Source organism: Pygocentrus nattereri, chromosome 26, assembly GCF_015220715.1.
Source record: "Pygocentrus nattereri isolate fPygNat1 chromosome 26, fPygNat1.pri, whole genome shotgun sequence".
Classification (NCBI taxonomy): Eukaryota; Metazoa; Chordata; class Actinopteri; order Characiformes; family Serrasalmidae; genus Pygocentrus; species Pygocentrus nattereri.
Window position 1 is genome coordinate 14,567,885 of NC_051236.1, and position 17,116 is coordinate 14,585,000.

Consider the following 17,116-nt stretch of genomic DNA (forward strand, 5'->3'; position numbering starts at 1 on the left):
ATGCACACAGAGCTGTTTCTGTAATGTCCATGTAGTCCTATCTAGGATCACAATCACAAGATGCCTGATTGTGGTCACTCAGTAAATCCCAGCAATCTATGCATAATTTGATTCACCTTTTCTTGTCCTTCAGAGGAGAGGAATTTAATTAAGCAAGCTAGTTTTTTTTTCCTTCAGGTCTGTCATCATCTCTGGCTCTTACTCCTGAAGGTCTGTCTGTATTGAGGTGATGTGTTTTCCCTGTTGTCTCTTGGCAGTTGTCGTGGTTGCGTGTCCAGCCGCTGGGGCTGTAACTGGTGTGTACAGCAGCATATGTGTACCTATAAGGCTGTGTGCGAGCAAGGGGTCATCATTTACAATGAAAATGTGAGTCAGTCTCCAACTGGGTATCTTTGTGTTTGTTTATGTTCTTGTGTGTATTTGTCTGTCTAGCAGCTTTGCTAAAGGAATTATGTCATATATTTAAGAGGATATTTAAAGATGAATTTCTAGGGATGCACTGATATGAGAAATGTGAACTGATGCCAATGATGATTTTCATCATAACATGCATATCTTCCGAGATGTGAACATTTATAAAATGTAAATGGGACTATGTATGCCTAGATTAGAGAGAGAAAATAAACATGTGTTTGTAAAATATTACAAATACAGGTAATTAATAAAAAGCCTAAACAATCTGCCAAATACAGTGAATACTTCAATAAATCAGTTTGAAATATCGGCCACTTCTAAACATCTTTCTGGTGGCGATCATTTTATTTTATACAATTATCTACCGATACCAATATGACTGTGTTATCATCCTGCATCCCTAATAATTTTGTTACTTTTGATGTTGATGTACATATCTTAACCAAGTATGCAGTGCCCGTCAAAAGTTTGGACACACCCAGTAATTTTTCTTTCATTTTAAAGTGTTTTACATTTTAGAATAATAGGCATGACAACAGTAATACAACACATGAAATTCTTACTGACAGAGATATTAGTTTACTGCCATAATAAAGCTCTGTAGAGCCACCCCAACGTGTCATATTAACACATTAACAATGACAGACATTCCTCAATTTAATTTTTAATTAATCCTAGTCATAAGTATGCCAAAGTGATTTTACAACTCTTAGTTTCATGAAAGTTTTAAATGAAAACTATTTTTTATTTTCTGAAAATAAATTCATGCATAGGTGTCAATGTTGCTGTTTGTTTGGATTAAAAAAAACTTGGATTGAGCATTTTCAGGTTTTTAAGCATAAGCTTTTTGGTCAAAATTGTTGTCCAAATATTTGACTGCGCTGTACTTCATGATTCATTATAGTTCACTTTATTTGCTTTTCATTTCATAATGAGCTATGAAGAGACAGCTAATGATAACATGGATCTTCAACATTGCATACACCAGTGTAGATGTCAAGAATAAATCAACCTAATATTGCCAAGAGCATCCAGTCCATCTGTTTAACTGAAAGAATCTGCATTTTTCTAACCTCAGTTATGATTAATTTGATTCCCTTTTATGTTGTTCATTTTTTTCGATTTCTGGTCTCCCTCCACTCTCCATTCTCAGTTCAAAGTCCCCACGCCCTCCCCTCCTCTAACCACACCTGCAAAGATCACAACAACAATCCCTCCAACCCCAACACACACTTCCCCTACCACCACACAACGGACTGATCCTCCAACTACAACAACCATTGCAACCACTACATCTACTATTCCAACTACTCAAGCTACAACTACAGCTACAACTACGCCAGAACCAACCATTTCCACTTCAGCAGTCACAACCCCTGCTCCAACAACATTACCAACAACCCCTGAGCCGACTGCTGCTCCCACCAGCCCCATGCTTCCGACCCCTGCGGCCCAGACGTTGGCCACTACCTCTGCAGACTCTACCCTGCCTGTCTTAGAGGAGACAACTTCAGAGGAGATCTTTCCAGCTGGTGAAACAGAGGCTGAAGCGCTGAGCGAGAGGGCCCTGATCACTGTATCCAGTTTGGATGTCATCATGGATACAGAGCCACCACTTGTCACAACGGTAGGCGAGGAGCTGCAGGTGTTGCCGACAACTGCTGCGGAGGAATTTCCATTATCTGTGGAAATCTCACCACTGTTGGAACCAATAACTAGTGCTCCAACCCTTCCCAGCAGCCCCCAGATTGTAGACGAATCACCATCGTTGGCTGAGCCTCCAACTGAAACTCAACCCACAATGCATCAGGAGAATCCTGGGACGGCAGTGGCAGACTCGGAATCTGACGACGTCTTGCCCTTATCGCTAACAGAAAGCCCCGTCTTGACATCTGAACTGCCGATTCACTCTGAGGACAAAGTGGTCGAAACTGAGACACAGACGCCCCGCCTCCCACCGGAGGAAGTGGAGCCTGATGTGGAAGAAGTTGCTGTGGCTGAGAACGACACTACCACTTTTTCAGCAACAACGGTCCTGTCAGGGGATGGAGAAGTAGACCAAGCTGCTCCTGCTTACCCTCGGCTATTGGATACGGACTCTGAGTTAGACTACCAGTACGACATGGGGGACCTTTATCTACCGGTGAGTCTAAATTAGCGGAAACCACTTGCTGCAAGCTCACTGGACGCAACTCAGAAACTCCACATCCATACCCTTTCTGCCTTGTCCTTTTTTAATCAGTTCAGTTCAGTTACTCCAGACCCTTATGTTTTGTTTGATGTTACTAGCTAAAGAAATGCCATCACTGTAATTGTTTTTTCTTAAGCTTCATTGTGACAGGTCATTTTATCAGCTTTTCATTAGTATATTAACACATCAGTTTGTGATGTTTTATGATGATTTGGTACATTAATTATTTTGATTATTTGGTGTTTGGATGACTGCATGTTATTTAACATGTGTAACCAGGGAGATGAGGGCTCATTGGTCAGTTGGGGGTCATCTGCATGTCCGTGTGTAGAGAAGGTACAAGGCTCCCCACTGCTGCCTGTGCAGATGGAGAGGAAGATCACTCTGTTGGCCCGGAACCTTCATCTCTACCAGGTATAAAATGTGCACGTTTGATTTACGTTACATTATTATTTATATGTAATTATGTAGTTTATAATTTACATGAGTACAAAGTGACAATGCATTTCATTATATGTTCATTCAGTTCACAGTCTGCATCTGCAGATTTGAATCTTTTTCCTCTGGTTTCAGTGTTAAACGATTACAAAAACAAAGCAGTATTAAAATGTAAAGTATTTTTATCAAACTTAAATCATAATCTTCCACTTACAGACACAAATGTGGTAATTTTAGAATCTGCATGTTCCACAGACTTTCTCTGAATGTTTTAATAATATGAGTGAGAAACGATTAATATCAAGTGCTTTTGTTTTTTCCAGTAATTCACATCTATACCAGGTTAAACACAATTCTAAAAATATGTAACTGCAATCTCACATTTCTAGGGCACACATCCTCTCATGTTTGTGAGACACCAGAGCATGACAGTTTTGTGTGTGTTATGTTGTAGGAGCAAGATTTGGAGTATGAGTGTGTGTTAGTGATTGAGGGACAAACTGTGGTGGTGGATGCTTATGTGGAGAAAGACGAGATGAATCCCTCCCTCTTTGACATCACTTGTCAACATCACCAGGTAACACGCAAATTTCTCTTTTAGAAACCAAACTCTTTCAGTATTTCTACTGTACAATGTCCTAGAGATCTGTACTTTTCCAACAGTATTCCTACGCAGCCTTGGTGGAGGAGTACAATGCCATGGTTTACGTAAAGAGGAGGGACACCTTTCATGTGGACAGTGCTAATGACTTGTATGGTGAGTAGTGTTTTTTTTTTTTTTTACTTGTTTTGGCCAGTAAGCTATGTACGCAGTGTTGTCGCCAATCAAAGCACTTTTTAACATTTAGAATAAATACAAATAAGCATAAACACAGTAAAATACATAGGTAATGTTTTGTTTTTTGAAAAGGTTCTTAATAAATTGTTTATAAAAACACAGATTTGGTTCCAAATTACTTGGCGCATTCCAGACATTGCATGAATTTGTTAAACTGCATCAGCAGCACACCTGATTTAATTTAAAGAGGGACTTATTAGCCACATTATATTGAATGATAACTGTATATACTGGACTTCCATAAGAATATGTTTGAAAGGAACCTTGTGCAGATTTTCATCAGAAAAAAACACCATTGTATACTTTTGAGTTAATTATCCAATCAGTGAACACTAGCTACACCACTAGAAAAACAGCTACAGAATTTGGTCTTCTACCACTTCTACCATACTGTATGTATAAACATATAAAACAGTTTTAATTGTGCAGTGTGCTGGTAGACTTTGTGTTTTTCTTTATTCTAAGTGTAGCAGCTTTCTTAAATGTCATTGGTACACTGGCTTGGTACCTCAAGCTGTAGTTATAGTTCCTACCATTAACGTGTCAGGACATTGAGAGCCTTTTGGGCTGTGGTGTAAAAGAGGATGGAAGCCTGGTTTGTGTTCGCTCACCCTCACCATGCTAACGCTGAGGTTTCTCACTCGCCTGCTTATTCAGGCCAGTGGTGCTCTTTTTCATAGCAGTGGGAAGCAGATGGTTCCAGATGAGCAGCCCAACAGCTGTGTTTTCACTTTGCGCTGCGTGCGTGTTCCCCAGAGGAAGCTGTAACTAGCATAGCTGTGAGGCTGGTTGCAGCAGCAGGCTCTGAGAGAGTCCTGGGTGAAGTGATGAGTTTATAGTCTTTTGCTGTTGAGACCCATGGTCTTTAACTGCTGCCCCTGTCCTCTGAGCTCAGAGCAGCACTATATAATAGAGCATTTCATTTAATCAGCTGCCAAGTGGCCCCGATTTAACATGTGGCTTTTTGTGTTGGGATTGGAACAGAACACTCAGTGCTTTTAGATCATCATGGTTTTCCCTATTGAGAGAGATGAGGAGAGAGAGAGAAATATACAGTATTCTTGCAGCTTCAGCACTGTAATTATGCACTGTTTCTGAATCAGACTGTTGAGACCATGTTGAGTTTTAAGGCTAACTATTTTTATTTTGTAAAGGGCCCCTTGTGACTGCCCTATTATTAGAATGTAGTATAAGCACTTAAGCACACACTTGTTTTAAAGGAATAATTGGGCAAAAAAGCAGGTTTGCTGAGTTTTTCTTTTGACCATAAACCTAGTCGATCAGCTGAGATGGGTGTATAGTCTTAACTGTGAAGAGATAAGGCTGCAGATTTTCATTCCAGCCAAGTTGGAGCACAATTCATTCTACTTATTTGATCAGTTAGCCTCTGTCTTAAGAGTTCATCATGTGATATCCTGCTCTGTTGGAATAAAATCCTGCAGCCACACTGGCCCTTCATGGATAACATTGGAGACCCCTGAGCTTAGACATGTTTGGTGAACAAAGTTTGCTTCTTTAGTTTTGCACTGGAGCTCTGACTTTAATGTAGCTAACAAACAGTAGGAGCATACACCCCACCAGTTAGTATTGTATAAACTGCATGCCCAAATTCTCACACTTGCCTTAAACCTAGTTTAAGTCTAAACTAATTTAAACTAGTTTAAACCTGATCTAGTAATGAAAGAGGAATTCCACTGATTTTTAAAAATTTCTGCATAATTGGATCATTGAGTTGTAAACAGTCAGAGTGGTTTGTTATGAAATGGTTTGTTGTAGAGAAACTTTTGTGGTCTTTTTTCAGTTGTGGTGATGGGAACCAGGCGCCGCAATGTTTACAGTACAGCAATAGTCATTTTATTTGCTATGCAAAAAGACCAGTGAACCTATAAGTCTGCTAAGTGTTGACATGTAATGTTGATGGTAAAATAGTAGTCAATCAGGGGAAAAAACATTTCTTTAGGGACTATTTCACCCTATGTAATTACTGCCTGCATGTACCTCTCCACCATGAATACATTTTTAAAAATGCATTTTAGCCTAAAGGCTTGTCTCAAAGCTACCATAAAACAGTATATTGGGCTTCAATCTTTGGATTCATAATAACTTTCTATGAGGTAGCTTTGAGAGATCTTAGGGTGTCCTAAGACCACCACTCAACAATTCTGACTTGGTAAGTTTCTCTAGAATGGAACATTTAACATCAAACTGCTCCAAATGATTTTGGTTATGATTTTATGTTAAATGTTTAAGGAATCAGTGGAATCCCGCTTTAAGTAATCTCAAGTAGATTTGCTTATGTGGTTTCTGTCACTGTACGACATACTGTTACCTATATAAATGAATACACAAAATTACACTGCATAGCTAAAAATAGCACTGTTCCATACTTTAGCTAGATTAGCCTCATAGTTCCAGTGCAAAACCAAAGAAACAAAGAAGTCTAAGATTATTTTATTATCTCTGCTCTTAACTCTGCCCATCTTGTCCCATTTATTCTAAATTTTGTGTATGTTTGCAGTGACATTGTACAACTGTTCAGTGGGCCGTTCAGACTGCAGTCGATGTCACACAGCAGATCAGAAGTACGGGTGTGTGTGGTGTGGAGGGGCTCAGTCGAGCTGTGTGCACAAAGAGTCCTGCTCACAGCACATTGAAAAAACCTGCCCTGCTCCAGTCATTCACTTTGTAAGTTATTCATTCACTTTGAGGAATTATTTTCAAACTATCCAGTGTGTGAAAGCCCACACTTCTATGCACAGTCAGTAAATGGCAGTTGTCTTGTTTTTTATGTGTATGTATGTCCAGATTGAGCCTCTGTCAGGGCTGATAGAGGGAGGCACCACTCTCACCGTCTCCGGCTCTAACCTGGGCCAGAAGCCTCAAGACATCCTGAGATCAGTCATTGTGGCTGGGGTTTCCTGTAAAGTCATACCACACCTGTATGAGATATCATCCAGGTAATCAAACACACACATATGTGTATCGTCACTGTCATGACAAAATTTAATATGGTGAAAATAAAAATTTTACAGGAAAGTTAAGAGATTTTATTACAAGTTTTTGGACCGTTTCTATTAGTCTGTTTGTCATAAAATGGTTGTAGAATGTAAAGGGCAGATTGTGTTTTCAAATGGTGTAAATGTGATTGTGTTCTCATCTCTATAGGATTGTGTGCACAACAGAAGAGAATGGCGCGGAAAGCTCAGGTCACGTATCGGTAGAAGTACCTGGAATAGGGTTTGGCCTGTCCAGCCAGACGTTCAGCTACCAGGTCAGCTATATTACATTGTAGTCATACGGGTCCAATTTAACATATTTAGTACTTCTTTTAATGTGATCAGCTTGAACAGCAGATAAAATGTGCAGTTTTCTTGCCCTGAATCGCATTGTGGTCTCGGTTTGTGAGCAGAACCCAGAGCTGGAGGCGGTGAGTCCACAGAGGGGGCCACGTGCAGGGGGGACCTCTCTCACCATCACAGGGAGGAAACTGTTGACTGGCAGAGCCAGTGACATAAGTGTGCTGCTGGATGATGTCCCCTGTCGAATGTGAGTGACAGACAATACGCACACCAGAGGTCTGCTACCTGACCTGAGCTTTAGAGGCTATGCAAAACATCAGGCCGTGTTCATGCTGATTTTTTTCATGTACTATATTGCACTTGCGATAGGACATTTTACATTGTTGATACAATATGACCTGATCACTACATCAAATAAATGCCACCTGGTCAGTTAAGAGCTTGTGAGGGTTTTTTGAGTTATGATAGCAGGAGGACTGGCAGGAGAACTGGTAGCCTGGGTTCCAGATCAGCGTGCAGAGTTTTTTAGTTCATTTTCTGACAATTTACTCAAGCGCTGAGTAACAAAGCAAAGCCCTGTAAAACATCTGCATTAACCCAAAACCTGTAGTTTCTGGGCAGGGCACAAATGTAGGTAACTTAAGCCTTCATAATTTCAGAACGGTTTAAGCTACAGACATGATGCACATTTCAAACTAGCTAAATACAAATAGCCCAAACTACCTAGCGTGACATCACTGAGCTGTGACGTCAGCATCAGTGAGTAATTTGGCTTGGAAAATCACTCAAAATACTGACATTATTACTCTGTTTTTTGCCCTTCATTTTCCAACAAAGGGTTAAAACTGCACCATGATTCATACATCAGATCACTCATCAGACTCTGCCCTCACAATCTAGAATGATTTCATCCACCTCTGGCCATCCAACAGCAGGAATCAAGATCACCCAAAATCCACTCACTATTGTTATATTACATCTCTGCTTTTATCCTTCATATTGTAAACAGAGTTAAAAAAAAATAGCGACATGATTCACACACCAGAATGCTCAGAGGAACCTGCCATCACTAGCCAGAGTGAGAGAAACCAGCTCCAACATCACACAATGCAGAAATACAGTGCCAATATACAGCCAGCATCACTGTAAAACCACTGTGCTTTAGCCTTCATACGACAACAAAAATAGTTAAGCCTCGTTCCCGGCCTTCTTCCTGGAAGTTCAGAGTTCAGTTTCATGCCTATGCAGACTTCTAATGCGTACACAAGGTCCAGTCCAATGCATAGAGAAACAGCCCATTTTCTTTGCCCATATTGGTAAAGATGTTGTCAGTGAATCACACAATGTGTAAATAATTTTGATGATTATAATTTACATAATTCCTTTCATTCCTTATAGAAAAGTCACAAATTTCACATGTAAAGTGTGTTTGCAAGAATTCAAACATTTGTTTCACATGTAAACATGTGGACAATTTTTAATATGTGAAGTGTGCAAAAACCATGTGTTTATTCATGTGAGGGTCATGTGACTTTCCTGTAAGGGATGGTAGTTGTCCTGTATGCCCTGTATATTAAAATAAAGTATATTAAAATAAATTAAAATAAAATATATTAACATTCTTTTGCTCACTCTCTCTTACTCTCTCCCGCTCTCTCACTCACACTCTCACTTACCCCCCCCCCCCCCCCCCCCCCGCCCCCCCTTCTCGCTCTCTTTGTTTGTAGTGTGTTAGATGTGCAGGAGGGCAGCATTGAGTGCATCACCGGCGCCAGCAACAAAACTGGAGAGCACAGGGTGACAGTACGCTATGGCAGCAGTGAGCGAAATCTCCATGGCAGTGGCTTCTACTACACCTCTGACCCTAACATCACTCAGGCCATGCCCTCAAAAAGCTTCCTCAGGTGTGTGAGTGTATATCTGTGTATTCTTATTTACTATTACATCTCTGTCTCTTTTGCTGACTTTATCAAAATTGCTTTCTCTTGGAACAGCGGTGGCCGCTTGATCTATGTGGCGGGACACAACTTGGATGTCGTCCAGGAGCCACGTATCCGAGTGACTATGTTTCCCTCAAACTCCATCTCCCGCAGGAAGAGAGGGAGTAGACGGAGGAGAAGAAATAGAGGAAGCGTTATAAACTCAGAGGTCGACCAAGGGTTGCTATGGAGACACAGGAGGATCATTCCAGAACCAGACTGCCCAGAAAACACCTTGTGTTCTGTCAAGGTTGTGAGTAAAACCATTACTCCTTTTCCTCCAGGGATTGGCACTGTGGTTATAGTCTCAGGCTCAAAGGCTCCACATAGAATTACATGCACCATGTAATATAATTTAACTTATACTTTATTGTACTAACCTTTGTTTACTATAAAATTCATTTATTTTGATTGAAGGTCTGATTACAGTAACAGTTTTCAAAACTTTGTGATGTTTCTGATGCAGAGTCTGTTTTTGTTGTAGCACTTTCTTGACCATTTACTCCCCTCCTCCCTCTCTCCCAGTTTGAAGAGCGGTGTGAGGTGAACACTTCCTCCCTCCTCCTGTGCCGGACCCCTGCTGTGGGCCCCCAGGTGATTGGTGCTGACATACAGGTGGAGTTTCTTCTGGATAATTTGCGCTTCGACTTCAGCTCCATTAGCCAGTCATCTTTCACCTATGAGCTTAACCCAACTCTCCACCCCCTCAACCATCACGACCCCAGCCAGCCCTTCCGCTACAAACCAGGATCAGTTATATCAGTAGAAGTAAGTGCCAGTAAAACCAATTGCTGATGAATGTATAAAGTGAGTCTGATTTTTTTTTTTTTAATTTTGCAGCATTACAAGTTTTTTTATAATCTAGTACAACAGGAAAATAAGAGGCTAACAGTTTAAAATGAATATGAATTGTTAAAATTAATTAAAATTGTGCCTAGAATAATAAACTGTATATGAACCTGAAATGACTAAGAAAGCTGTGACATTAATATACAGGGGTGTGGTGTTATGGATGCACTGATATGGGAATATCATGGGCAAATATGTATATTTTTCATTTTTCATCAGCTGATGATGATTTTGATAGATCAACATTACAAATATATGTGCTTACTACATGCTTCTGCTTTTATTTGAATCATTTTTCTTGTATTTTTTCCCCCTTTTTTTGTCCCGTTCCCTCACTTTATCTGTGCAGGGGGAGAATCTGGACCTGGCCATCTTTAAAGAGGAGGTGGTAGCTCTCATTGGCGAAGGTGTGTGTGCAGTTAAAACTCTGACACGGAACCACCTTTACTGTGAGCCACCCCCCCAGCAGCCCTCCCCCTCTAACAGCCACGGACGCAAGCGGGAGGGAGCTGACGCTCTGCCTGAGTTCACAGTGAGTTCACAGAATGTTCTCACTAGGTGAATTCTTGTGTGATTAATGCATTACTGGACGTACTGGTCATCTGTACTTTTGGTTCAGCATTTACGTCAGCACCCAAGTGACTGGCAGTCATTGTCGTGCTGACTGAAGTGGGGTTTTATCTGATATATAAGTGTGTTTGTAAGGTGTGTAACAGGGCTGTGTGTTGTGTTCTGCAGGTGCAGATGGGGAATTTGAACTTCTCTCTGGGTCGGGTGCAGTATGATTCCCTCAGTCCGTCCACCTTCCCCATGGAGGCTCAGATAGGGGTTGGAGTGGTGGCCTCGCTCGTGGTCCTTATTGTGGTGATCATTGTACTCATTTACAGGTGAGCATGGGGGTTGTTTTGGTATACCAAATGACAGTGGTCATTTTGATATACCACTTAAATGTAATTACACGACTGCATGTACATGTACACAATATAAAATGCAGCTGTTTTTTTTAAATGTTCTGGTCATGACTGTGTGTACAGCACAGTGCAACAGTCTTAAGTACCTAAGCATTCTATTTATAACCAATTAGCTCAGCAGTAAATGTGTTTTTGCCAGTAAACAACGATTAACTTCAGACCAAATGAAAATAAACAAAACTACTGTAGATAAGTAACTAGAATTTCTTGTGAGCTAAGTTAAAGAGCAAGGCTTGGTTCTAAAAGACATCCCCAGCCATCACATGAATTATCCTTCTGGGTCATGGGGGAGTTGGAGCCTATCCTATCTGTCATTGGGCAGAAGGCAGGATACACTCTGGACAGGTCTCCAGTCCATCGCAGAGCAGACAGACATATACATTCACACACGCACTCACACTCTGGGGTAATTTAGCATGTCCACTTGGCCTGAGCGCATGTCTTTTGACTGTGGGAGGAAACCGGAGCATGCAAATAAACACTTACTTCCCAAATAAACAACTTTATAAATAATTTTCTCAAGTGTCTCAAATTTTGCAGAGCATTGTATGTGTCTGTGTATGTGTGAGTAGGTCACTGACACTGACAAGCTGTGTAGCAGCTCATTTCCTGTGAGCAGGTTTAGTGCTTCCCTTTGGTGTGAATTACAGTCACTCAAATGAGTTCCTTCACATCTGGACTCTATTCTGTGTGATAGTAGTTCTCTCAGGGGTCTATTGTTTTAGATTAAGCTGCTTTCTTTGCCTCTGTATGACTTAATCTCTGTCTCTAACACTCCTTTGCTCTCTTTGCACAATCCCCCATTCCTCTGTCTCTCTCAGGAGGAAGAGTAAGCAAGCTCTGAGGGATTACAAGAAGGTTCAAATTCAGCTAGAGAATCTGGAGACCAGCGTTAGAGACCGCTGCAAGAAAGAGTTTACAGGTGAGAAAATGAGGTCTAAAAATAATCTAGTCAAATATACACTTTTGAACCCATGGGAACTGATATTATAGGGAGTATATTTCTTGCAATGTGAAAAGAGCACATTTTTTCCAAGCTTGTATTTATTTCTTTTAGAAAAGCTCCGTTTTCTGTCTTGATAAAATGATCTCACTCAGTGATTATTATCTGAAATGTAGTGCTCCCTGGGAGGCACAGATAATTTGATTCTTTTTGATCTCTGATTTTTATTCCAGACTTGATGACTGAAATGATGGATATGTCGAGTGATCTCGTGGGATCAGGGATTCCATTTCTGGACTATAAGATGTATGCTGAGCGGATCTTTTTCCCGGGCCATCGGGAATCGCCTCTGCGCAGGGATCTGGACGTGCAGGACTGTCGGCGGGCCACAGTGGAGCAGGGCCTCGTCCAGCTCTCCAATCTCCTCAACAGCAAACTCTTCCTTACCAAGGTAACATGATGACACTATCCTCATGCTCAGAGAAGAGGAGTTTGTGAGGGTCCATAGAATTTTAATTCATTCTATTTTAAGGCCGGAGTTATTCATACTTAAAATGTCTAGAATATTTAAACCCTTTAAATCACCGGTACCCAGCAGAAAGGTCCAGACATTTATTGCACACTTTTATAACTTATGAATAACTCAACTAGTTTGTAGTGTAGTTACTGAATAATTAAGACTTTATTAGGAATGTAAAAAGCTTAGGACTTTAAGTGATTAATGCAATTCAGATTTTTACGTACTTTAAGTTTACACAATGTTCCTCTTACCACAAATGTAGTCAGTCAGCCAGAACATGTTTGGTGTCTAAAATTCTAGCAATGTTATTGAAAATAGTGTGGGGGCAAATTGTCTAGGTTAAAGGTTAGGTTTTAGCAGTTTTTATATATACAGTTTATACTTATACTTCAGGCACCACTTGTTTTGGACAAACTTGATTAATGTGCATCTCCTTACACCTCTTCCTCCTTCTGCTTTCTTTTTTCATCTCCTTTTCACTTGTATGATGGTTTCTTCCTCTTATCTTTAGTTCATCCACACGTTGGAGAGCCAGAGGACGTTCTCTCCCCGAGATCGTGCTTACGTGGCATCTCTGCTCACAGTAGCTCTGCACGGCAAGCTGGAGTACTTCACCGACATCCTGAAAACACTGCTTAATGATCTCGTTGAGCAGTACGTGGCCAAGAATCCCAAACTTATGCTCCGCAGGTGAGCAAGCAGGGGAGAGTCTATGGGATAGAACACCACTCATCCATAGCAAAATTCTTTTTTTTTTTTTATTAGCTAGTTATTTGAGTCATCTTTCATATTTGGTTCTTCCATACAGAACTGAGACTGTTGTTGAGAAGCTTCTGACCAACTGGATGTCTATATGCCTCTATGCTTTCCTGAGGGTAAGTATCCTCAAAAAGAGGAATGTGGCAGGAATTATCAGGAGAAGCATATAATCTTTGATCCCACAAGGATTCAGTTAGATTAGTTCTTTTAGAAAACAATAGTTCATCATGTGAATCAAATTTCACCTCAAATCAAATTAATTCAATAGTTTTGAAATTAAGAATTTTTCAAAAATATGCATTGAATATATTGAGGGCCTATTGACATAGTATAACAGCAAAAGAATACACCAATATTTTTAGAATTTATTTGTTTGAATAACCTGAGACATTGTTTGAACAAAAATTGGGTGCATGCTAAATATATTTTTATAGCAGTAAATATTTTGCAATTGAATCTTGATATGATAAATATTAATACCATATAATGTAGTCTAGCAGTCTTTTTTTTTTTAATAAAACGGATTTTGAGTTGTCTAATCGACAAACTAATTTTTAAATCATGAACATTCACTGAAGTACTATGCTGCAGTGCCAACTAAAAGCAATCTTAAGATAAAGTTAATCTTTAAGATTTTACTGTGTAAACAATGGAATATGTACAGTGTTGTACATTCAAAGCACTTTCAACTTCTTTTCTCTTTTCATTTAAGGACTCAGCAGGGGAATGTCTGTACATGCTCTTTAGAGCTATAAAGCACCAGGTGGATAAAGGCCCTGTGGATGCAGTGACTGGCAAAGCCAAATACACGCTCAATGACAATCGCCTGCTGAGAGAGGACCTGGAGTACCGCACACTGGTTAGACTTGTTTTTGGTCTGGATTTACTGTTCAAAAACAGCACACTCAACTTGATTCTGTTTAGTGGAGTGATGATGCAGTGTAATGTACTTTATTTATGCAGTACTTTTCTAGTAGTTACTGACTGAAAGAAACTGTGTTAAACCTATATTATGGGAGCAGAAGAGCTCATACCATGAAAAAACAGATATGAATTACAGAAAAAAAAGAATTACTGAAAGATACAAATCGGAATTACAGGAAAATCTTTTGTGCAAATCCAATTACAAAATGGCTCAAATAGCTTATGTAAAGCCGCTTGATACTCCCTCCAGTGTGGGAATAAAAAGGCTTGTGTCACTGTCCTAGAAAAGAGTAGAAATGGCTTTAATCATGTGTTCTGAGAAATCTTAATCAACATTCAGAGTCCTTCAGGTTTTGGTCTTCTGGGTCTTTTGAGAACAAGTGGCCATTGCCTGTGGGAATAGCAGTGCTGTATTTGGATGACTGGAAGAACAAAACATGAAGTTCACTCTTATCATTTAAACCCTGATGGAGAAAAATAAAACTAACCTGAATTGGATTTGTATTTTGTTCTTGGTATTATTAACAAAAGAGGTTAGCTAGTGTTTATACAGAGTTAATTACTTTACAGCAAGATCAGATAGACAGCTCACTCTAAATCAAAGGCAGATGGAGCGCATTAGCCAGCAGCTTTTATCAACTGAGTTGTCCAAAAAGAGCAACTGAAATACATTGTTGTTCAAAAGAGTGCACTTTTCCAGTCATATAAAAACAATTTGGTTGGAGACAGGTTTATAAATGTATTTTAATATAAAGCTGTAAACAAAAATGAAGAATTTTGATGTGTCCAGAAAGATGAACAGAGGTGTTGATTTTAAAATGACTGAGAAAGCTGTATAGCATCATGAATTAAGTTGTAATAAAAATAATATCCAGACTTCATCGCATTTCAAAAATGGAGATTGAATTTCAAGATTGAATGTGACAAAACAAAATTACACGTAGATTGGTGCAGTATATTATTTATCATTTATTCGGTTCTTGTTCACAGAATTCAACTGCTAAACGCCTTTTGTTAATATTTAAATCTATATTGTATACCATAATTTATATAATGATTAATATTTAAAGTAATTCCAAACTTTTTAACAGTTGAATATAGCAGGATACAGTGGTTGACTAGAGTCTACTAAAGTCAGTTCATGCTTTTTGTCCATCCATTTTTTTTTTGATTCATTAGGAACTAGGTGAGGGAAAAAAGTGAATTAGCTATAATATTGCTTTTTCCTCTCTCTCTTTAGACTCTGAATGTGCTGATGCAAGGAGTGGGACTGAATGAGACTCAGCCAGTAGCTGCTAAAGTACTGGACTGTGACACTATAACCCAGGTCAAAGAGAAGATTCTAGACCAGGTCTATAAGGGAACCTCATATTCCCATAGACCACACACAGATTCACTGGACCTGGGTGAGAACAGTCTCTCCAGCTTCTTTCCCATCAACTTTTTCCTCTGCATTTTATATTCACACTGTTCTTTCCTCTGTTTTATTTAATTTGCTAAATCAGTTTATTTACACTACTTCTTTTCTTATTTAAACTTTCCTTGATCCTACTTTAACTCTAATGTATATTTAGAGTAGTATATGCAATTCATTTTAGAAATCATGGTGTGTGTGGTATGTTTGCAGAATGGCGGTCAGGTGTGGCAGGTCACCTCATTCTCTCAGATGAAGATCTGACATCGGTAGTACAGGGCAGCTGGAAACGCCTCAACACACTTCAGCATTACAAGGTACACATGATTCTCACTGAACTACACTGCCCTTCAGAGGCAAAGAGCAGTAAATACATCAACTGTGAAGATGAGAAAAACGGTTCCAAAGTTACATTATGTGCAGCCAACGAAGCAGTGATCCTGCTCACATGCATCAGTCAGTTTAAATTGAACTTGGGCCTATTCACGCATTGCATTAGCATACGTCTTGGGTGATCCGGTCATAAGAGGACAGCGGCAACCTGGTAAGCGGGACCCAATGCATTTTCTAGATCTTGTCACTCAACCATGTTCGGAGGTGGTCAAGCACACATAGGACCACACAATGTTTGTAACCTGATGTGCAACGAAGAAATGCCTTAATTAACTGCATTATCACAGCAGAGATGAAACCATATTCTTTTTTTTTTGTCTACTCTCCTGTTAGTGTATATATTGTTTTAGCAATCCATGCAGTCTGAACATTTGTAGCAGGGCAAACATGAACTACAATTATTTATAGTATATTTTCCTCTGACAACAAACACAATCAGAGGCTGCAATGAATGTGGTACTCTTACTTAGTACAAAATCTAATCACAAGTGGTCACTACTGGAGACATATATATATATATATATATATATATATATATATATATATATATATATATATATATATATATATATATATATATACTGCTAAAAAAAATAAAGGGAACACTTAAACAACACAATATAACTCCAAGTAAATCAAACTTCTGTGAAATCAAACTGTCCAATTAGCAAGCAACACTGATTGACAATCAAGTTCACATGCTGTTGTGTAAATGGAATACACAACAGGTGGAAATTATTGGCAATTAGCAAGACACACTCAATAAAGGAGTGGTTCTGCAGGTGGGGACCACAGACCAGTACCTATGCTTTTTGGCTGATGTTTTGGTCACTTTTGAATGTTGGTGGTGCTTTCACACTCGTGGTAGCATGAGACGGACTCTACAACCCACACAAGTGGCTCAGGTAGTGCAGCTCATCCAGGATGGCACATCAATGCGAGCTGTGGCAAGAAGGTTTGCTGTGTCTGTCAGCGTAGCGTCCAGAGGCTGGAGGTACTACCAGGAGACGTGGAGGAGGCCGTAGGAGAGCAACAACCCAGCAGCAGGACCGCTACCTCCACCTTTGTGCAAGGAGGAACAAGAGAAGAACTGCCAGAGCCCTGCAAAATGACCTCCAGCAGGCCACAAATGTGCATGTGTTTCCTCCTAATGCAGGACAATGCTAGACCTCATGTGGCTGGAG

At 39.8% G+C, this 17,116-nt stretch overlaps 1 protein-coding gene across 5 annotated transcripts in view; it reads left to right on the plus strand.

The window, feature by feature from the left end:
• The window catches only part of plxnb1b (plexin b1b), a 110,503-nt gene that overhangs the window by 84,041 nt on the left and 9,346 nt on the right, over window positions 1-17,116 (plus strand). For 3 of the 5 annotated variants that reach the window (XM_017697875.2, XM_017697876.2, XM_017697874.2), the window contains 21 exons: window positions 258-366; window positions 1,568-2,557; window positions 2,885-3,019; window positions 3,498-3,620; window positions 3,707-3,800; window positions 6,400-6,566; window positions 6,687-6,838; window positions 7,047-7,152; window positions 7,291-7,427; window positions 8,908-9,084; window positions 9,175-9,412; window positions 9,685-9,927; window positions 10,358-10,540; window positions 10,747-10,895; window positions 11,801-11,901; window positions 12,156-12,373; window positions 12,954-13,132; window positions 13,251-13,317; window positions 13,914-14,060; window positions 15,366-15,531; window positions 15,753-15,856. In XM_017697875.2, the coding sequence (XP_017553364.1) occupies window positions 258-366; window positions 1,568-2,557; window positions 2,885-3,019; window positions 3,498-3,620; window positions 3,707-3,800; window positions 6,400-6,566; window positions 6,687-6,838; window positions 7,047-7,152; window positions 7,291-7,427; window positions 8,908-9,084; window positions 9,175-9,412; window positions 9,685-9,927; window positions 10,358-10,540; window positions 10,747-10,895; window positions 11,801-11,901; window positions 12,156-12,373; window positions 12,954-13,132; window positions 13,251-13,317; window positions 13,914-14,060; window positions 15,366-15,531; window positions 15,753-15,856 (3,985 nt within the window). The remainder of the gene's footprint in view (window positions 1-257; window positions 367-1,567; window positions 2,558-2,884; window positions 3,020-3,497; window positions 3,621-3,706; window positions 3,801-6,399; window positions 6,567-6,686; window positions 6,839-7,046; window positions 7,153-7,290; window positions 7,428-8,907; window positions 9,085-9,174; window positions 9,413-9,684; window positions 9,928-10,357; window positions 10,541-10,746; window positions 10,896-11,800; window positions 11,902-12,155; window positions 12,374-12,953; window positions 13,133-13,250; window positions 13,318-13,913; window positions 14,061-15,365; window positions 15,532-15,752; window positions 15,857-17,116) is intronic. The other 2 variants (XM_017697877.2, XM_017697879.2) reach the window with 2 other exon arrangements.